The sequence below is a fragment of the Pyxicephalus adspersus genome, chromosome 1, assembly GCF_032062135.1.
Source record: "Pyxicephalus adspersus chromosome 1, UCB_Pads_2.0, whole genome shotgun sequence".
NCBI lineage: Eukaryota > Metazoa > Chordata > Amphibia > Anura > Pyxicephalidae > Pyxicephalus > Pyxicephalus adspersus.
In genome coordinates this window covers 75,423,061-75,446,738 of record NC_092858.1, presented here as the reverse complement: position 1 = coordinate 75,446,738, position 23,678 = coordinate 75,423,061, and the positions used below count along the sequence as shown (strand labels likewise).

The following is a 23,678-nucleotide window of genomic DNA, read 5'->3' as shown; positions in this document are numbered from 1 at the left end:
TTTTTCTATGTTACAATAAATGGGAAAGATAATATGTCAGGCATGATGTTTCTTATGTAACCATTTGTTATACCTATGCAATTTATGTATATGTTTTTTTTGTATGGGGAGCTTAACAATATATGTGTATATTACGAGTGCTACCAGTACTTAAATATGCATGTGGTACTGATATTTGTGTAAATTACATTGATCCCCATTAGGGACACTTTATAAGCTAAGAAATGAAGATTGTTTTTTTTTTTTTTTTATTATTATTACAAGTTCATTGTTTCTGTGAATAAATATCCCAAGTTATTTGATGGGTATAAAATCCCATCCTATAAAAGTCCAATATTGTATATCACAAGAATGACGGGTCAAACTGGCAAATCTTTTTATAGTTTAAACCATAGACACAAATGTATTTCAACAATGTACCCACTTATTTTACTTTAAATCAATAATCAGTTGATGTTTTTGTAGAAATCATCTGCACTATACTTTCAGAAATTGTTTGCATTTGAGGCTCATTCACAAAAACATTTTTAGCAATGTTCTCTAATAAAATTTTCCAGACAGTAATTCTACATTTGTGTCTACATTGCAATATACTTAAAAAACTTTCTGGGAACAGTGATGACGTGAATACATTTAGAAAGGATTATCATGTCATTTCTTTTTTTCCATTACATTACGCCATGTTTGTTCAGCCAGTGTTACAAGATAGGAGTGCTCAGGGGTTGTGGACAGAATTAAACAAACGAAGAAGATAAAAATAAAAAGATTACGTCTGTCTCTGAAGAAGAAAATACACAGAAACATAGAAAATATGGAATGTGCACATGCTCCACAGTGGGAATGTTTAGGACTTTTATTTATAGTAAACTGATGTCTAACATTTTCAAGTTCTTCTCAATAAAAATCTCTTATGTACTTGAACTTGAAACATGCCTAGGCACCCTTCATAAATACTTTTTAAAAACTTATTACCGGAAGTTGTAAAATCAGTCTAGTTGAAACAAAAATCTTCCATAGAGCATGGCACTCATCCATACACAATGGCTATGTATTCTGTCAGTATGCAATTCCAGAAAAAAAATGCTTATATTTAAGTATGTAAAAATTATACAACGCTAAACAACCAGACCTTACCTCCTGGTGCAAATCTAGGGGCAGGGCTCCTCTTTTTATCTGCCCATTTCTTGTGGCAAAGAGAGGATTTACGAATACAATGCCCTCTGAGCATCCTTCAAGATTTCATGAAAGCTGTCTCTGACTTCTGCGGCGGCCAGAACCTCTAAACCAGAAGGAACAGGAGGAGGTACTCTGGGGTGACATCCATAGGTCATGAAGAAAGGGCTACGCAAAAAAATAAATAATGGATCATATACATATGCACTTAAGTGTATCATGTAAAAATGGTATGGTAATCCAAAACACACTCACATAAAACAGTGGCAAACCACAGTAGTATAAGGTCATTAGGTCTTATCTACCAGAATGGTTGTGTAAGGTTGTTGTCCACTCGCCTGCTGTTGGGGCATTGTGTGCGTGCCTAACTCTGCCTCCAAGCATATGTTTCATTACTATGGACTTTGCCACCTTTACCACAATTTTAGAACTCGTTTTTTTTGTAATATTAGGATTATCTGGAATTTGAATAAAAATGGTGTAGCCATCATATACTTTAGAATATAAAATCTAGTGCTACTATATTATATAAAAGGGCACTATATAAAGCTTATATTGCCATTTCTGCAAGAACATACACTAGATTTATATACTAAAACTGACTTTCTGTTACACTTCCTAGGTGGAAGAGCATTAGACAGTACAAAGCTTCTTGGTGTGAGCAGAAATATCTCTATGGAACCAAACAACACTGGAAAAAGAACATTTTCAGGTATTCATCCGATTTTTTAATGTATTATGCCTCTCCATATTATGTACTTATAACATTATATTTGGCCTAATTTAATAAAGCTCTCCAAGGCTGGAGAGGATATACTTTCATCAGTGAAGCTGGGTGATCCAGCAAACCTGGAATGCATCTGATCCAAACATGTCAATTGCATTGAATAGCATAGCAAATGACCTTGGAGAAATCTAGTCCAGGTTTGCTGGATAACCCTGCTTTGAAAGTGTATGCTCAGCTTGGAGAACTTTAATAAATTGGGCCCATTGAGGGGAGTGTGACCCTGCCAATTACTTATGACTTAGGAGTCAAGTGTAAAGGAATAGCCATAACAGCCTGCATGCCTCCTATGGAATCCAAGGGTAGATTGGGATAAGAGGGATGTGTAGCAATGCAGTAGGTCAGCATCAGATCAGCATCCCCCCTTTCAGTAAAAACAGATGATCTGTTTTCAGGTTCTTCTACCATCTCCCCCACCCCATTGTAAGTGATGTGATGCTTTATTTGCATTCCAACTGTGTTGCCTATTAGTATTTATGCAACTTTCCTGTCTTGAAATTTTTATCTTTAATTATTATTAATTTACACAGCACGTGGTTTTTATTTTGGGACCACTGAAATTGCTGGTTGGGTTAACTAGTAAGGAAGGTATTCCTAAGTGCCATTTCAGTCAACCTGGTAATTGATGTGTTAACCCCTGCAGGTAGTCAGCTAGAGCGAAGGAAAGGGAGAATAATAGTAAGTTACAATTACTGGTAACTGTAATAGATACATTCGGAATTGGACCATGTTGTTTTTGTGATTATGCCCCTGTTATTAACTTATATTAACATAGATCCTCTGCAGAATGTACACTGTTTTCATATTTATGATCAGTTTGTTCTTATGAAAAATTCTAAATGTTGAAAGCAAACCCATGCTTTATGCACAATGGACAAAGTCACAGGTTTCCTGTATTGACCCCTAACCCAGCAACTAATTTTTCTTTTGTTCTGTTCAGCATTGAGAAAAACCCTGGTTCTTAGGTATGGAGAGTCATGTAACAAGAGATGGTGCTTGATGATTGGCCCAGCACTGTCAAAAGGAGGTGTAGGGAAAGTCCACATCTCTGTATAAACTCGGACCAAAATGGCTAAGAGGTTACTAAAGGGTTGTTTTACTAAAACCTGGTATTAAAATGGAGCAACATGGTTGAGAGAAAAGGCTAAATATGTTCGACTAGAAAGTAGGGCACTAAAACAAACATGTTGCTTTTGTCTGCATTGACAAATCACAGACTTGCTCTAAATATAGCCTATTATCTACACAATATAGTGATATGATCTTGTTTTTTCCATAGTATCTTCACCACCTTTGCTACCAGTAAAACCGACTTCTATACGAAGAAGAATTCAGAATAATGTAACAGGCAAACCAGGAGTCACAGGTATGTAGTAAGGTTATAGGTTTAATAATTATTTTGCAAACCACATTCACATCATTTTGTCTATTTTCTATCCACTTGTAATACATTTTCAACTATTTTTTTTTCATCTGCTTTGCATTTGTTGGCAAAAAAAAAGACAAAAACATGTCATTATCTTTATTCACTAAGCAAACTTTTGTGTATGAACTTTAAACATTAAAAAGTATAGATAGGTGACAATCATTGGAAATATGGGTACCTTAGTGATAGAGAACATTGGTGGTGTATGCAATTAGGGCAATCAATTTTTATTATATTTCATAAATTTGTGGAGCTTAGTTGTCCTACTCAAATTATGTTAAAAGTTAAAAAAATCTTTTAAATTAAATTAAAATTTATAGGAAATATCTGTTGTGATTATAATTATAAATATTAGTATTATTTGTATCATTGTTATGTTGATGTTTACACAGTATCTTCACCACCACTTCCTCCTGTGAAACCAACTAGCATTCGCAGGAGACCACCTACTAATAATTCATCTAAACCAGCACCTGCAGGTATGTGTCTTGCTACCTTACACCGTTGATTTATTTGTCATAGATCTAAATAAAAATGTTAGTGTGTTAAATAATATCTACTTTACACTTATTTTAAACTGCATCAGCCAAGACACAAACAATTTGTTTGAGTACAAAGAAACCCATAGGCGTTCAGATTATTTGCAGAGAAGCCGCTTGCCAGATATCCTCTGATAATAAATGTCATTTGTTTGACTTAATAGGGACTTACCTGCCTGATAATTACTTACAAGGGTAGCATTCAAACAGAAAGGACAGTTTAAACTATGTACACATGTCAGATGATTGTCACCCAAGACAAATGCCTTGTTTCGAGCCAAAATCTGACATGCGTCCAGTAGTGCCGCAGTGTTGACCATCAGTCTTCTCTGGCAATTAAGAAAAACCGTATTTATTTAAAAAAAAAAGCCAAATGAACAGCTAATATGGTTTATATATTTTATATTTAAAAGAGCATAAGGTATGAAAAGTGTGCTATCAGGTGCATGCCTTATTGCCAGATTCTCTTATTGGGCTAATTCATACTAATGTTTTTTTTCAACGGCACAGCTGCATTTAGCCACTCCTTAGAAAAGGTTACTGTTGAAACCAATGGGTTTGTTCAATTAGCTATTTTTGTTTAGGCGTTCACTTGCAGTAGGTCTGCTGCATGTTTTTTCAGACGATACAGGCAGTGTCCAAAGCCTGTTAACCTCTCAAGCCACTTACAAAAATTACATAATTTCATATTGGAAAAAAGAAAAGCAAGCAAAACCTCACAATTGTTTGTGAATGCCTGTAAAAGATTAGCAGATACCACCTATTAGGGGTCTTGAGTTGCAAGTGGTTGCAAATAGGTGCCAGGAACAGCAAATACCACATTTATTTTTACCATTGGGCTAAACTTACTGAAGGTACTGCCAGAGAGTGCAAATGGATAATATGATAATTGTCTAAAATTTTAAGGCATTTTCTTTAATCAAACTGTTTGAAAGGCTGATGCAGGGTATGGGCGAGCACTAAATTAACATGCCATAACTTTCCAGAAGCTGCTTAAAAAATAGAAGTGAATAATGGCAAAATGCATCTGAAAAATATCAATATCCATGCAGTGTTCTGTATCTATTTATTGTAAATTATAATATATTGCTAACTCAGTCTAATGTTGTATCTGGTATATACAACAATTCACTGTTGATAATTTAATAATAATAATAATAATAATTTACTTTTAAATTACATTTAAAGTAGAGACAATGAATTCACATATAAGATACACAACTGAGCCATGCCATGTCTGAGGTAAGACGCCTCAGTCTTTTTAAATACACTTGCAGCATCTTTACCAAAACTGTGGACAACAACACACAAAGAGTATGGAATAGATTTGGATTGAAAACATTTGCCAAATAGCAAATGATTTTTAAAAATCCATTTCAAGTTTGCTGGATAACCCAGGTACTCTGATGAATCTATCTTCTCCAATCTTAGAGAGCTTTAATAAATCAGGCCCAATATGTTGGGTGCACTGTAATGTAGGATGTATCGACAACTCCTGCATTGTTCATTGTACATTTACATACATTGTAATAATGCACAGTATTTGTTACCCTAACATGCAAGTATGCAGCCAGTTTCAAAGGCCAATGTATACTGCATGCATACACAATAATACATGGTAACATCTATTGCATTAAGGTAGCTGTTTCAAATAAATTGGTTGCCCAAAAACAGTGCACTTAGCATGTTTGGTCATTTGAAATGCTGTATTTATGGGAGTATAGCACAATGCAAAACCCAGTATTGAGCTGCTGCACATTGCAATACAATATAGTTGGGGTGAAAAAGTACATCAGAGTTAATGACACCACATTCCACAAACACGAATACTATTCATTATCTAGTGTTGCAGTAATGCTATAATATGAATGGACCCTTAAATTACCCAAAGTTTACAATCTCATATAAAATTAATCTGATTAAATTGTGAGAATATTTATGGGATTCATCGAATCATGTCGTTATGTCATTTGCACATGAATCAGAATTCAATGAATGCAGACATTTACTTTTTATATAAAATTACATCATAGTTCATAAAGATATTTTCCCCAGTATAAATGCATCTCAAAAATTGTTGAAAAGATGACGAATAAACTTCCTTTTCTAACCTTCAGATAAAGACAATTACTGTAATGTATCTATAAAGAACTAGAGTTGGACAATGGTTATCACACTGTAATTAGTTAACTGATTTGCTACAATAATGATCCCAATAGAAGTTATATAATAATTAATATATCCACAATTTCAGATGCCATTGTCATTACTGTCTTCTACTGTGCTGCTTTGTTCTGATTAAAGGATGCCCAGTTGTATTATGTTAACTGTGGTTCTTTTTCATTTTGTGTTTGCATATGATCTTTAATAAGACAGGGTATAATAACACAAATGTATTATTCTGTGTATACATAAACACACTATGTTCTGGATAAGGCCAACAAAACAAGTGTTGCAAGGACAGGAAGTAAGGCAACATTATCCCAACAGAGAAATAGGTATCAATTGAAACCATTTTACTTACACATTCAAGGTAAAGCAACATGTTTTCTATTAGGGTACCCCACAAATGTATATTTGCCTTTTCTGGTCTTGTTGCTCCCTTGTTTGAGTAATGCTCGAAAATACCCAATGTTGTTAGTATGGGATAGCATTGCACTTCCCTTTCTTTTAGAGTACCAGTGGTCTGGCCAGAATGGGCAATAGCTAATCCAAAACATTCTCTTGTTCATTACTGGCTTGTTTTTTCTGTGGTCAAACCGGTGTTATTTAGCTGTTTAAGGGAAAGATACTGTAAATTTCACCAGGACATACTACACAGTCCCTAACTTAAAGCAACTAAGGTAGAACAGAAGAGATTAAATTGTGGCAAATTAGGGTTTTTCCTAATTTACCTGCAACAGTATCTAAAGCACGCTAGCATGACATACATGAATTGCAAAAAATAATTGCGTGTATTAAACAACGCCTCCCAGCCACCCTGTAGATTATTTAACAACTTTAAAAACTGTATGTAACATATGTATCCATACATTTTATTTTCCATTCAGTAAACTTACAGATGTTACATCATGCAACAGTAAAGACATAAATGTTGTCCCAGAAGACATTAGACTTTGTTAGACATGGTTCTACAGTTATGAACTGCAGAAAATGTATAGATAATGCTCATATACCTTCAAATTTACCTAGTTAGGTTGAAAATAAGACATAAATCCATCAAGTTTAACCACTAGGGAAATGAACATTTCCCAGAAAAAAATGTGGTTCAATTAACTCCAGCAAGGGTACAAAATTCCTTCCATTCCAGGTTTGCTGGATCACCCAGGTTCACTGATGAAAGTGTATCCTCTTCAGCCTTGGAGAGTTTTAATAAATCAGGCCTATTGGGTCTGATTTATTAATGTTCTCCAAGATTGGAGAGGAAAGAACATCTTGGGAACTGGGAGAAACTGGATGAACCAGCAAACCTGGAATACATCTGGTCCAGAATTGAGAACATTTGCCAACTAACAGCAAATTAATTTTAAGAAATCCATTTAAGGTTTGCTAGATCACCCAAGTTTTCCCATGATAGTCTATCTTCTCTATTGTGGCTCACTTAAAGCAGTGACATTGCTATTTGTATTTTGGACTTGAGCTCTGCCATTTTCCTTTGTGTACACAGAGCTAAAAGAAAGTGTTTAGTAAATGCTTTTCTTTATCCCCAGTTTCCAGACATCGTTTAGGGCCCTACATGCTCAGAACAGATCTTTTTTCTATAATAATTTTAAATGATGTAGTCGATTCTTCATTTTTTTTTATGGCTTTTTTCACACTAGCTGAGGACAATAGTCCCTCTCAGTCCAAGTCATGGAGAGCCCTTAATAATGGAAAATTTGCTCTCCTAAAACTAAATGTTTTTATCTTTCCTGTTTTTGCTTCCTGTTTACAACTTACATGAAACAAAAGCATATTATGGTCACTTCTACCCAGATTTTCTTTTATATGCACCCTTGTTATAAGCTCTGCATTGTTAGAAAATGACTAGGTCCAGCAGAGTATTATTTCTAGTTGGGGCTTCTGTAAACTGGACCATCAAATTTTCCTGTAATAAATTGATGAATTTCCGTCCTTTTGCTGTACATGTAGTGTCATTACCCCAGTTAATTTAAGGGAGTTAGACTCACCGATCACTACCACTGTTCCAGACTGTGCAGCCCTTTCTATCTTTGCAAGTAGTTGATTATCCATGTCCTCTTTAGCACTGGGGGCCGACTCAGACTCCAATTATCTGTGTATTTTGCATCCCTAAATGCAACTCCACCCATAATGTCTCAAACTCATCACATGCTCCATTTTCTTCTTTCACATTCACTTTCAGATCACCTCTAACATATAGACACCAACCACCTTTTTCACTTTACTCTGTCCTTCTATGTTAATAAATGGAAACTAAATTTAGAAGTTACAAAATTGTTTTCTATTTGCAACTGGGTTATCTTACTAGGTAAATATTTACTATATATATATATATGTATATATATATATATAATTTATTTATATCTATATATTTATTGCTTCTGGAAGTCATTACTACTAACCTCACTGTTAATAAGATGATTTGGCAGCACTACCCAGCTTTGTATAATTGATTCTTCTATGTTAAAGGTTCAGTCAGCCATAGTACTCATCCATTGCTGGAGAGTTTGCTATGCTTGATGTCCCACTTGTCACATCCATAATAAGGGACACCCCTCTACTTATTGCCGGAAAGGGAGGGAGAAATAAGCTGGCAATTATGACAATGAAAGCTCTCCACTGGATATATCAATTGTTGGTGGACTGACCCTTCCGCATTAACTTATGCCATTTCAATATAACTGCAAATATTTTAAAATTAGCTTTAGCTTTAATCTAAAATATAGACTTAAGTATTTACTATATTGGCAATATATTTGGTTACCTAACAAATGCCTGTTTCTTTAACAAGGAGGTATTCTGATACCACGTGCTCCTTCAACTCCCAAGCCCAACTGTACAATGGTATATATAAAACCACCAAAGGTGCAGCCAACCTTACCTGCTACAGACGAAGACTTTGGTATGATAGATAGCTTTTGTGTGAAACTGTTAAAGAGGACCTTTCATCAATACCTTCTTTCAACTGAGTATTTGTGACTTTCTTAAATGTGGTAATTTCATGCCCCATGCCTTCTGCCTCTAAACTGTGTGATAGCATTAAGAAATAAAGTAGAGGATGAAAAAAACTCAAACTTTAAAATACATTTTTTGATAATAGATTACTTTAATGAAAAATTATCTTGTTTATAAATGTTTATATGATTAAAGGTCCGCTTTAATGTTCTAGGAAATTGATTATAGTACATAGATAATGGTTTATTTCACATTTCATTAGTTTTATATAAAAAACAATAAATAAATAAAAAAACTTGCAGCAAAAAGATTTGTGCTAAACTTTTCATTCCTAAAATAGGTATATAGACTCATGGAAACTAGTATGTGCTTGCTCATTTTTTCAACATTTTTTCTTTTTCTTACAAAGTATTTTTGTCTAAGCATGTGGAACATAGCCTTGTTGAAATGGTCCGTATCACATTTCAGGACTCTGTTCAGGACTCTGTTACTCTTTAGAGTGTATAAATCTATACACCCAATCTATGAAGTTGAAAATAATTTGAAAATCATATGCCTCTTTGGCAATAGCGGTGTGCATTTTATTTGTCCTATCAAGAGTGGTGATGGAAAGTTGTTGATGGGTAAACAGCAATTCCAGAACTGCTGATATGAAGGCAAAGACTTGTGTCAAAGGCAGATATTTACTAATTTTTTAAGACAAAAAAATTAAACCAACCCCCCCCCCCCAACCTGGATTCGTTTTGTAATATTTATTAAGTTTAAAACAGAAAAATAATACGGGTTGAGTTTTAAGGGGGTTTGAGTATTATATGGTCAAATAGAAATGTGTTGATACTGTTTTGTTTTGACTGTTGCACAAAACATAATATATACTATAAAAATAATGTTTATGGTATTAATGGACTGGAGGAAAGTGGGTATTGTTTCCACCTTTCTTTTGTTCTCTTGTATTTATGATTTCTATTTGGCCTACAACTTGAATGGTCTTTATGTTTATTTCTGTATCTTTCCGTTGAACCTTCCTAATTCAAATTAAATTAAAAAATTTATAAATAAAACAGAGAATGATTAAACGGTCAAGAGGTAGAAAAAGATAACATAGAAGACAGAGAAACATATATTAATATAATAACCTGTAATAATAGTTCATCTATTTTATATGAGTTTACTAATCACTCTCTCTAAATGTAGAGTAGCTAAACAGGGAGAACACTACTGCATCAAGAGTAAACCATTTTTTTTTTATCAAAAACAGAAACCCGGAGGCATGTAGCAAATAAGATATAATGATGAAGTAATTATGGTGTCCAAGAGAATGTGCAGATTTCTTTGATGAGTAAAGTGAAGCATGTTATGTCTGTTCTGTTTATACACAAACAGCCTCATCTTTAACAAATAAATCAATAAACAAATGCAGAAAAAATGTGCACTATTCCTACAGCTCTGTTTTCCACAGGAGATTAGATTCTCTGCAGAATTCTTCAAGTTCCATTAAACATTCTGATCCAGGAAGAAAAAAAATGATTCAAAGAATAATCAAGAAAAAAAAAACTTATGAAAAGGACGTTTGCCATTTAGACATGTTTTCATCCAGTAATAATAATGATCTCAGTCAGCTGGGTGTTCCTTTCAGTTTTCTATTGGCAGACAAATTACCTAAGTTTTCTCTCTTGCAGCCAGGCTCAGATCTGGGGAAATGAAAACACTATAGTTATGAATAGGCATGTATAAAAAAAAATTATGTTTGCAAAGTTGACTGGGAAGGAAAAAAGTGCAATTTAAAACACATGTCAGCCAAGGCCAGTGGGGAGGGAGATGGAATGAGACAGGTGGCCAAGAGAATTCATAAAACCCCACCAAAGTACTTCCAAAGTATTCTTCCGGAAGGTATGTACACGTCAACATTTACATCACAAATTAAGGAACAACATGTCTGTTACTCATTAAAAAATAGTGGAGAGAGTGATGCAAACCATTTCTTTACCTCTCAGTTTTCAAATATTTTCTAGCAAATATCTTGGCTAAACTTGTTTAAAGGCTAAAGGTTTTCAAAGAATTGCTACACTTATACTCAAGAAACCATTACTTCTGTAAAACGAGGTTTGGAGAGGGAAAAAAAAAACAAAAAAGACAACCCAAAACAGTACTATATTCTTATAACATGGATACCTGCTTGTGCTCATTTCAAGAGCACAGATCCAAAAGGCAAGAGGTGCATTGTTTATTTAAAATAAAATGGCACCACTTTGAATAGTAGAATAGCTGGTAATGTGGACAAAACCAATTTGCAAAGCTCTGCCTTGTAAAGTTAAGCATTGGTAATATTGTGACAATTTTCTTCCGGTGTCATTGTTGTAGATATAGTGATATTGATATAACCTGGACTATTTTACCTATTACATTATGTAATATTATGGTGGCTATATCCTGTAATTGTCTCTATGTAGTCATGTAAATGTCAAAGACATGCAATGCTTGTAACGATGGTCATAGCCCTAAGTCCCTAGCCATAGTGTTGTACCTATGGTGTTTACTTCTTGGCTAAAATATTAGTGGTGGTCATTTTAGGGTATTAGTGATAAAACCTTAGGATTAATGATAAATGTTTCCTGGATCTAATGGTTCACATATTATGGATGTAGCAAATATCATTTACAAGCTGCAGAGATAAATAGTCCCTAGGACATACATCTAGTTTTTTCTTGTGCCAATATTTTCTGTACCACTTTACAGTGAATAATAAACTCTTTATACCATTTCGTCCTAGATTAATAATGCCATACATAAACCAGCTTTTTTTTTCTTTTTTAAGATCATTCTACCAACCAATGTGATGCTAGATTTAGGGGAATATACATTTTCCAGAGGAAATCCAAAGAAATAACAGAAACCCACTGTGTCAAGGCTTTGGGACAAAACAATGTATGAAACAACAACATTATCTGGCTTTGGAATGGTTTTGGCTGTTATGCAAAGCTGGAAATTGTGGTGGGGATACCTCCCAACTGTAATCAAGATATTTAAAGCATATGTTAAGCCAATACTTTTACTTTTCTATAGAGTAGGAAAGAACTGAAACTCCTGCCAGTTGTTGGCTGTATTTGTACCATTGGGAACATTACTTATTTCCTGTTGAATCTCTAGGACAGGTTGGGGAAATTCTCCTCATAGACAGTTGTTACTTTAATCGGCATCCCCATTGGATTATTTTCCCTCACCTCTTGTTCTGGGGCAAGTCTAATTTTTTGTATTTCCCCTGATTTTCTTTTTGGTGACGTTAATCGCCAGCACAAATAGTATCAATGTCCCCAGGACAACACACACCAATAAAAAAAACAGAAAAATACTAACTCCTTTTCAAAACTAAAGCAAAGGATTTTCCCTAAAGAGACATTATAAAGCCAGAGAAATGTTCATGGCTTTGGGGCTAATGTATGAAATATCTTGATGAAGTAGTTTTCTCTGTCTAACTACTCTACATTTAGAGATAAAATTGGTAACTAGCAGTAAATACAGTAAACAAGAAAAGAAGTAAGTTTAGCTCTAATGCAACTACCTCAAATTTCTCATAACTATGGTATGCATTTGTAATCTTTAAATATCCAGGACTTTAGATCAATAATTTAAATGCATATAGTGGATAACAAGCAAATTTCTTGCACTATTTTACAATATCTATTTATGTTTACCAATGTTACTTCATATTGGTGTGCAGATCATTCACTTCTTTGTCATTGAAGTCCTGTATTCTTTATTTTGAACATGTTTTTAATGTGATAAATGGTAAGTTTAGTTGTACCTAGATAGTGATATGTCACAGAGGAAATAGTTTTTATTAATAATATTTTAAACCAAATGTTTTTTTCTGTTTTTGCTTCACGTTCTAATGGCAAAGGTAAATAACATAGCCAACAGTAACTAGAGGGATATAAAGAATAACTCTAAAATGCTTTAATCAAGTAATAAATGTTACTTTACATCCATTTTTTGTATCTGTTCTATTCCTATATTTTAAATTAATATTGTTTGTATTCTAATCAATACCATGTTGTTGTTATCATTACTAGTAATTTATAAACTGTTCCTCCACACACATTACTCCAGCCACTTAAAGTGTACTTATACTCTGAATTTTTACTCAGAACCTAGAACCCTATTATGAAGGGTAAAAATTCTGAGTTTTTTGGGCAGCACCACTCCCTAATTCTCGGCCACCTAGGCCACTATGCGCAGAAGGAGCCTTTTTTTTAAAAAAAGAAAAATTTGCCGATCTTACGCATGCGCAGTGAGATCAGCAAATTTTTTTTTCATCCTACGTCACCCGATCTCGAGCCCAGGTTGGGTGACGTAGAATGAAGAGCCAGGGAGAAAAGACGAAGATGGCAGCGCCAGGAGCGCCAGCCCTGGACAAATGTCGGGATGTCGCGGGACCAGATGCCGGACACCCTGGGAGTGATAGGTCTGCCCTGCGGGATTGAAGGTAAGTGTGTTTTTGTGTGTTTTTTTATAGTTCCTCTTTAAAATGTTTTGCATTTTAGATTGTTGTAGGACCACTAAATGGACTGCTTAATTCTAGTTATTAGGTCTGCTTTATCAATAACATGAAATACTGTAAATATTCTAATTCTTGTTTGGTACATTTTAGTGGACCCAACTGTATTCAGTCCATCTCCGAAATCAGACCTGGATGCACTGGGCAAACCCAGATTTATTGGTAAGTTTTTTAAAAGTAATATGTAATGAAAAATATGTTCTGGTTGATTTGATTTATTTAATAGCTTTCCACAGGAGCAATGAATATGTGTTTTATGAATACAAGAATTCAGAAGACACTTTAGACAAAAATACCTAGGCATGTATCATTTGGGGACACTAAAATGAGAAAAAAAAATTCTAGAACACTACATAAAGAAACACCTAGAGGTATATTTAAAATGCAGACATTTACCATTCAATTTAGATGAACCAATTACTAGCTTTTGTGACTAAAAAATATGTTTAGGTTGGATATTGAATATTACAATATTTGTATCATTCTTTTTTTCTGCTTTGTATTTTTTAACCAGTTAAGCTGTATAGCATTTTTGCATTGCATTGCATTTAGCAATGAACCTTTAAAACAGAAAAGGAGATTTATAACTTTTAATAGGTGAGAAATATATCTATATATTTAGGATAATTATGGCAATATTCAAGGTGCCAGTTTTGCAGTTGGTTTTTCTAATTAATTGGTTATTTAAAAATGTGGGCAACGTGTCCAAGAAATGTCATCATCATCTGGTTTTGGCATAGTTTACAAAGCTAGGTGATGGTGATACCACCACCTTATTAAAGTATTTGTATAGTCAAAAAAGATTTTCTTAGTTTTGTATAGAGTATGGTAGAATTTGAACTTGCCAGTTTAGTTCTTCGAAATAGCATGTGATTCCACAGTTCAGCAACCATTTAGGAATTTCCTTTTGAGTATTATTTCTTTGTAAGGCATAATATTAATATCTTTACTTTTCTTATATGCTATCTTTTTTTTTTAATTTTATGTTCCCACAGGACCACATGTGAAGTACATTAACAAAGATGAAAATGTACCCTGCTCCATCACAGAGTCTCTTAAACACTTTGCTTTAGAGGAGAGCACCAACCAGGAAATCTCAACTCCTCCCCAGAACCCTCCCTCTAATCTTACTGTTGTAACTGTCGAAGGATGCTCATCATTTGTTATTTTGGACTGGGAAATGCCTGATAATGACTCAGTTACTGGTTAGTAACATATAAATATTTTTATTTTGTTATGACGTACTTTAAGAAGTAAATCAAATAGGTATGTCAAAAGTGGAACATTGTTCTTTCCTGGGTGTACAATATTGAAAACCCATGTTGAAACCCCAGTTACAGAAATAGTTATATAGTCATACAGACACTGTAACATCAATTTCCATTGCTTTACCTTTCTTCTTAAGCAGGTAAATATATCCGCCCCAGTAGGTACCAATAGTTAGGTAGTTAGGCCCAATACACACTGTAGCTATCAGTAATAGAACTATTCTGACACAACCCCCCTTTTTCTCCCCTGCAGTACAATTTTTTAAAGGGGGTGGCTGGCAATCAGCTATGCCAGCATAAAGCAATATTTCCAAGCAAAAATGTGTCAAAAACATTTTGCATACATATTTTACATACCTTTGTAAAGATAAACTTACCCTGGGATGATCTGAATACTGAAAACTGTCAGGGTGTATCACAAGTGAGTCAGTAAATGGTGGTTAGTTTTTTATTTTGTGGTTTCCACAATGCATTCAGAATCAAAGCAAGTTTTTTTGGGGAAGGCAGTATTTTAAGTGAACATCTACTAACATTAGTTGCTTATCCCAAGCATTGACATTTTTTTACGGGTGAACTAATTTCTTACTATATCCCCTTTTTGATTAGAGAAAACACCACGTTAAAACTAAAATACAAACAGCACTAAAACACTAAATATGATTGTCAAAGGTACAGTAAGAGGTACCTCTAGAAGTACCATTCAAGTGCATTTATTCACCCAATAAAAGTTACTTGTTTATTCCATGGATTCTGTTGCTGTTTGCAGGATTTTGTTTGAAAAGTTTATACAGTGTATAAAACAACTTAGTGTTTGTTCTGTTGATGTCACTTTTTGGCTCAAGATGGAGCTTTGAAGTCGGACAACTTCCTTATTACTAATTTTTCTATATTTATGCTGTTTTACAATTAAGACCAATTCATGTTAAAAGGTTTCTTCCCATACATGTCCGTAAAATGTCAGCTAGGTTAAGATTGTGATCTGCAAACTATTGAGATCAATGAAGTCCTTCTGTGTATTGTAACATTCCTTTCTGTAAATTTATTTTTAGATTTTGAGATTTCAGCATATGTCTGGAATTGCCCTCAGGATTTTTAGCATTTATGTAGGTTTTAGGAATCCATTATGCTCATTTATGGCTTTTATTTGATTGTAAAAGTACAGTATTTTAATTTCAGTATATTTTGTCTGAAACACAATTGTTTAACATACAGCAGGGAAAGAAGTATTGAACATTTTTCTCAGTAAATATATTAATAATGGGGCTATTGACATGACATTTACACCAGATGCCAATACCAACCCAAGTAATTCAAACATACACAAAATAAATCAAAACAAATATGTGTATATATTACCTTATGTGTAATAAAGTGGAATGGGACACTTAGTGAAATTTATTTTATGCTTAGTAGAAAAGCCTTTGTTGGTAATGACAGCTTCAAGACACTTCCTGTATGAAGAAACTAGTCACATGCATTGATCAGATGTGATTTTGGCAAATTCTTCCTCACAAACTGTCTTGAAATCCTGAAGGTTCCGGGGGCCTTTTCTATAAACTCTGATCTTCAGTTCTTTCCATTAGTTTTCCATCCATTTTTTGGATTCAAATCATTCAAGTGATTGGCTGGGCAATTCTAGCAGCTTTTCCGTTTCCTTGAAATCAACTGGGAGATTTTTGGCTGTTTGGGAGCCTGATTTAATAAAGCTCTCCAAGACTGGAGAGGATACACTTTCAATGGTGAACTTGGTATCCAGCAAACCTGGAATGGATTTCTTAAAATTAATTTATTTGTTAGCAATAAAACAATCTTCACTGTTTGTATGGTGTTGTATGGGTGATGTGTGGTGCCAATTCTATACCAATCGTGTGCAATGAGTTCAATTTTCATCTCATCTGACTAGACTTTATTCTCTCAGTAATTGGTTTGTACTTGTACTTTAAATGAGCATCAGAATGCTTTTTCCTCAGCAGTGGAGTTCTGCACAGTGAGCGTGCATAGAGGCCATGTCATTTGAGTGCATTACTTAGTGTTTTCTTTAAACAACTCTATCTGCTAATTCCTGGTCTTCTGAAGCTCTTCATGACTGATCCTTGACTCTTGGACATTTCTTCTGATTATTCTTTGGACTCCTCTGTCAGAAATCTTGTAAGGAGCACCTGGTAGTGGCCGGTTTAAGGGGAAATTATGTTCTTTCCAGATCTGGATTATGGCCCCAACGGTGCTCACTGGAACATTCAGAAGCTTAGAAATACATCTGAAACCAATGCCATCTGTATGTTTTGTAACAATAAGGTTGCAAAGGTCTTGAGAGAGCTCTTTGCTCTTACTTTAGTAATGAGGAACCTTTTTTTAGGCAATTATTTAGTACTAAAGCAGCTGAGATTAACGTGCACTGATACGGGGCAAGATTGCTTTATAAATACTGACAGATTTTAGCAGGTTTACTTTGATTTCCATGCCTTTTTGTACTGCATTACGTATTCCCTGTGCTATTCCACATAACTTATTTACTGAGAAAAATATTGTTGTGTTCAATACTTATTTCCCCCACTGTACATACATATTACCAGAATGAAATAATATGCCTTATTACCTTTTTAAAAAGGTTTTTTTACAGAGCATAATGTTTTATCTTTGAAAGGTAATGACCTTTTAATAATGATAAACCACTTTCAAATATGAGCCAATCTGTTATAACATTAGGGGTAAAGCGTCTGCACTAATCCAGTGTAACTCTAACCAAAACACTTGGTGACACATGAAATAGGAGGAAACCTCTTTAAATTCTGTCAACAAACAAGTGTTTCCACTGGATGATATTCCTTAACAATATGCATCTCTTGTTTTAGTTGCAATTGTAAAATTTTGGATTCAGCATCACTTTCTATCAGCAGTAAATTGGCCAGCAGTAGAAAAAAGAGAGGGTGGATCTCCTGGAGATCAGGTAGCAATAAAAACCTTGCAGAAAAAAAGATTTTTTTAACTGCCAATGGCAATCATATTACCATAGGACATATTGTATAGGCATCTGGCGTCTAAATGCCATCAAAACCAGTTTTACAAACGTCATAAATGGGGAACATCCTTGAGTTGCTACTTAACATTGCCAATTGTATGTCAAACATGTCAATTGTATGCCAAAATGTACATCAAACGATAACCAACATGAAAGAAATAATGCACTCTTTTTTTCTTCAGAGTTTAAGGTTATTTCAACAGAAAATGGAGCTTCTGATGGAAAAAATCAGTCAATTATAACCACAAATCAGACATATTCTACGGTGGAAAACTTGAAACCAGACACAAAGTAAGTGACCACCTTTAAGTTTAAGGAAGTGCTGAACAAGTTTACTAAAAGGGTACTATGGCTGCTCAACTTAAGGTAACCTAATTTTGGGGAAAGTCAATTAACCCAACAAATTACGTAGCACTGTATTAAATAAGGGATAAGCCTATTATACTACATTCTCCATTTCAGAGGCGCAGGAGTTGTAAAAGTCTTCTCACGCACTTCTTTTTTAATGAGTGCCATTCTCCTTTTAATATTTTGAAATGATTATTGCTTCTTTGATTATAAAAACATTTTATTCATTTGGCAAGGTGTATGTCTCCAGCTGGTACACTGGTTTTGCAGAAGGTCATAGACAACTTGTGAAACAAAACAAGAGCAGTTTTATTAGGATTTTATTGCAGGAAGGTCAGCAGTAAACTCTTGTGTTTAAAGGTGTAACAGGCCATAAAATGCCACGTCAATACTTAAGGTCTGGCATCTTAACTTAGCAGAGCATGTGTTGAAGAAAACCTGAAAACGTTGTGCGCTTACACTGTTTCTTCAGATCTTATAAATATCCATAAGGCTGCCTTCTATTTTACATTTTTAGAAAGACCGCTATTACTGAGGCTCAATATGTAAGAGATGGACATCAGGGTTTTGTTCTAATCATAAAGAATTCTATGTTGAACATTTTCATATGATGTTATCCCTGGGAGCAAATTTATACAAACAAAGATTTTTGTAAATCAGGATTTACCCAGGAATTCTGTGATTCCGTTTGATTTTTACCATTGAAAAAGTAGGCGGATCTTAAAAGCAAAGTTCACTTCCAAAAGACTTTATTGGTGTCAGCAAATGGTACAACGACATGTTTGCAAATCACTATATGGGAGGGGGAAAGCCCTACTGTACATTCCAATGCAATGGACATTCCATCTGGCAAGATTTTGATCCAGCAGAATTTGCCCATGGCGTATTTTGTCAAAAAGGGAGAACCCTGCCCTAAAATACAGAGTAAATTCCATTGAATGCAAATGAGAATTTGACTATTTTCCTGGTGAAGAATCTTTGAGGTCTATGTTTTTCTATGGCAGTAATTGATTCACCTTAAGGGAATGTTTAAGGGAGTGTCAGATTTGCTGCTTTATAATAGAGCCCAAAGTGTACACTAAATGAGTTTGGAATGGTTTATATGGTTGTCTGGAAACATTTACTGCAAATAATTAATATTTGGGGCATAAAATAAGCAGCCTCTTTTAATACAGCTAGAATGAGTAAAACTGATGTGACCCAGCTAAGTTACTTTTATGACACAGAAGTTAATGAACAGGATACATCTGCAGAAAAAGATTTTATCGTGTGAAACAAAAGGAATTTAGGACTAAATTATATCTCCCATTAATTCTGTTTCTGTCTCCCACTCTCATAATGTGGTGGTTGAAAAAAATAGTTATGGACACTGTAATTTCTGCAATCAAATGTGGCAAAGACTCAGCCATTGAGGAGCAGAAAAGATGCACATATTGTTACTATTAATTAATCTATTAGCATGTACGTTATGTTTTTTTTTACTTTAAGATAAACTAATGCTCCTCAACACCAGCATCATTGTAACCAGCTTCTATTCCTAAATTGCATAATATGCAAATGACTGACTGGTACCAAAGAGCCACAAAAGTTTGAAGTGAAGTGTAATGTGGTCCCATTATCATTCAGTCAATCCATCATAAACTGTGATATTTAGTAAGTTAAATCAATACTTGGCTATATTCCTAAATCCTGTTATTACTTTTGTGGACCACCATCAACATTTCCAGCATGCTCCAGCCATGCCTGCCTATTGGTGCTTGCAAAAGACAGTCAAATAATGAATTTTATTCAGATATAAACTAGAATACCTGTTTTAGTTTTGTATTTACTTTTAAATAATTCATGCTTGATGTTTTATAAATCTTACAAATAATGCTTTAAGCACTGCAACTTTAAGCACTGTTTTCCACGTTTTATTTTAACCAATCTGGTATTTACGTTAATAATTTGGTAATGACAGAGTTCACTATTTTAGTCAAGTACTTTACAAATAAGGAAATTTAAAAAGCACTGTGGATTTTATTGTTGGCATTAATGACTGACTTTCTAACTGTAACCAACTATTCTGTAAACACTGGGTGTCTGGATCACACATTGCCAGGCAAGTAGCCATTCTTCTAATCCCACATTCTGTTTGTTAAAAGCCAATGGAAAAGTCCTAAAAGAGGACTGTATAATCTTTCCAATGCAAGCAGCTGGATAAACAGGAAAAAAAAAACTTTAAAGGGATATTTGGCAGTTTAGGGCAGTTGTTGGTAGGACAGCAATGTAGTTAACTGTAAATGACAGATGAGAGAAGAACATGGTATTTCCATTTAAAAATCCACATGTCCCCCATATTCTCTGCGGAAAGCAAAAACTTGATTTAAAGCCATCATCCTTTTTAATGTTATGGTTAGTATTCCAAAAGGTTTTTCTACTAAGTAAGTGTTGGGTTTTGCTCTCACATTTGAGCAATAGGAAGGTCTGATAAACAGATTACAGTCACTTACACTGCAAGTTACTGAGATGACTTTTACAGTGTGGAATCAGTTAATGATTTGTTCTGTAATTACTAAAACACATAACCATATTCTGTTAAAATTCCCATATTCTATTCAGAGCTTGTGTGCAAGTAAATCTACCACATTATATACCATGATATATAAAATATATGTGTGTGTTGTGGATGATATTTTTGATACTAAAGGAAATATATGATATACTTTTTATTTTGGTTTACTTTTGAAAGATCATCTAGATCATCTGGGTTATAATTTATAGTTATAATTATAATACAATTCCGTCTAATGCAGCTCAGGGGCATTGTTAAAGAGGTAAACTCCTATTGAATACCATTGCATTTCACTAATGGCTCATGGCATTTCCTGATAGTAACGTCAGTCGACATAATGATTATTGAATTGGTTGCCTGTAGCCCCAATTGGGAGCCTGTGACAGGATGACAATGCAGGAGCATAGTTGAAATTAAATTTTTTCATGAAAGCTACAGATATAAAAATATTGATGCTTACTTAAAATAACAAAGTTTACAATGTGAATTTTTTCCTTTACGTCTTGGAAAGACATTACTATTACACATCTGCTGAATGCTAAAGAGTAAAGGGGAAAATTTCCAACCATTTACCAATGCAGTACAGACATGAAGCATAAGATCAAATTGGTTTGATGTAGAGAAGGCTAATTTACAATTTTGCAGGGCCACCACATGGTCCTTCAGAATAGGCCTATGGAAGAAAGCAACCAAGAGACAATACATTTTAAGAGGGAGGAAACTACAGGCGAGAGCCACCACATGTGGAAGCTGGTTGGGAACAACTTAGAAAGCACTGGGAGGAACAACCTGGAATATACTTAGCAAGTCTAATTTGTACCATATACCATTGATAAAGTAGTTTGAAACTGGTCTCCCTTTTAGTTGAGCATTACTTAGTATTGAGCCAAATTTCCTGTCAGGTCTCTTCCTCCAGCGCAGGTTTTAGATCTTCTTCCAGTGATGAATGTATGAGGGAGGTGTTAGGAAATGCTCATCTGTCCGGCGACTCCGTGCTGTGCACCATCGTGGTAATAAACACTTTCTGTTCTGTCCAGCACTGTCAATTGCGGCAGCCAGGAGAACTGGGATACCAGCAGCCCCTGCTTCCCTTTAGATGTGCAACCTGATGGATTTATGGTATCCCCAGCATCCCTTGTTAAGGTGCGCACAGCTGAAGGGGATTCTAGAGGCTGATCAGCTCCTAAATCATTCCTGCACTGCTATCGGCTGCTGGGACTTTAAAGCCTCTCTGCTCCCAGTCACCAGTGCCTGTTGTAGCGTATAGCTGGGCTAATGTGTGCTATAGATTTATCGTCTGGTTTACTGTTGCTGACCTTGCCTGTTTCTGACATTGCCAATTTATGCTGCATGGGCCGACCTTTGCCTGTGACCCAGACTCTGCTTGTGTTTTGTCCTTGTGTACTTTGTTTGGTGAACGGATATTCTGTGTATGACCTCTGCTCTGTATTCTGGACTTGGCTCTGTTGGTATCTTGGTACTGCTATCTCTGTGCTCCTGGCTTGCTGCTAGCCTTTTCCCAGACACCATCCCTTGTTCAGTAAGTCCTGGGGACAACACGGTGCTGGGAGGTACAGCCAGTCTCCTGAGGCTGAATGGGGGCTGACTAAAGGTGAACACTGCGGTGTTAGATTGGGGGACTGGTGTCTGATGGAGACTGGTGCTGACCAGGGCCTTACAGGGGGTATGGATAGAATGGTAAAGAAGTGAAATTAAACCCTAGGAGTGAGTATCAGACGCAGACATGTTCAAATTGGATAATTGCAGTGCAGGACAGGAGAAAGTTACAAATACTGAATTAAGTTCATTCACTAATTTGACGATAGGGAAATAAATGTACACTTTGGGTGTTTGGAGCTTGAAAATTCTAGTGAGATATTTGTGGATCCATAGTGATAAAGACTCTGGGGAGAGCACACCTGGGGGAAACCAAGAACTGAAGAGGAAAGCGAGTAGAAGCCAGAGGAGATTGTCAAAATGTGTGTAATTGGGGGGGGGGGGGGGTCCTATAGACTGATTCTAGATTAGATTATGATGTATTGTTGTATTTGTCAAGGGAACTGACTGCTGTGAGCAGGTTGGGGTCTTTTATTTTATAGTTTTAGATGAACTGTAGGATTGCTTTCTGAAGATAATTTAGAACCCCCTTAGGGACAGGAACAGAAGTCCTAAAGAAGTATAAAAGTTTAGATAGAAAGGTTATAACAACTGCTATTCTACTGAACCAAGAAAGATGATAGCTAGTTCAGGTTGTTCTGACTTCTGAGCCTTGTAATTGGGGTAGTTAACAGTGTATGGAGTGTAAAAGGAGGTGCAATGGATACCACGGCTCCAAGACTTTTCTAGAGCCTACCCCGACTCTCTGGAATGGTCCTCTTCATCCTATTCAGGTGGCTTCTACATTCTGCTTATTTTAAAAAAGCACTCATAACACACTTTTTCAGACTTGCCTACCTGTCTTCTTCTGTCTCTTAAAACCCTAACTACTTCCCATCACTCAATATCTCCCCTCCTATTGTGTGAGACTTTCTCCACCTCATAGATTTTAAGCTTCTCAGAACAGGGTCCTCTCCTCCTGTTTCACTGTCTGTAACAGTCTGTCATTTTGCTACCCCTATTTAATGTACAGCGCTGCATAATATGTTGGCACTTTATAAGTCTATCTGTTTATTATTAATATTATTAATAATAATAATAATAACATGGTGGAGCGTTAATGTCCCACTGGCAGTTAAAGTGTTGCTACAGGGAACAAACTTCATCCGCAGGTAGCGAAAATTGAATTGATTAGAAAATTGAATAATAGATAATGTAACACTTTTTATTAATATTAATCCTACAGCCACTGGGGTGTTCCAAATCCCACAGCTTTTGTA

General features: G+C 35.1%; 1 protein-coding gene across 39 annotated transcripts in view; it reads left to right on the top strand.

Annotated features, from left to right (window-relative positions):
* Nucleotides 1–23,678, top strand: part of ABI3BP (ABI family member 3 binding protein) — a 187,678-nt gene that overhangs the window by 135,548 nt on the left and 28,452 nt on the right. For 38 of the 39 annotated variants that reach the window (XM_072414769.1, XM_072414669.1, XM_072414687.1 and 35 more), the window contains 7 exons: nucleotides 1,796–1,885; nucleotides 3,237–3,323; nucleotides 3,776–3,862; nucleotides 8,895–9,005; nucleotides 13,707–13,775; nucleotides 14,609–14,818; nucleotides 18,083–18,191. In XM_072414769.1, coding sequence (XP_072270870.1) covers nucleotides 1,796–1,885; nucleotides 3,237–3,323; nucleotides 3,776–3,862; nucleotides 8,895–9,005; nucleotides 13,707–13,775; nucleotides 14,609–14,818; nucleotides 18,083–18,191 — 763 coding nt within the window. The remainder of the gene's footprint in view (nucleotides 1–1,795; nucleotides 1,886–3,236; nucleotides 3,324–3,775; nucleotides 3,863–8,894; nucleotides 9,006–13,706; nucleotides 13,776–14,608; nucleotides 14,819–18,082; nucleotides 18,192–23,678) is intronic. The other variant, XM_072414692.1, reaches the window with a different exon arrangement.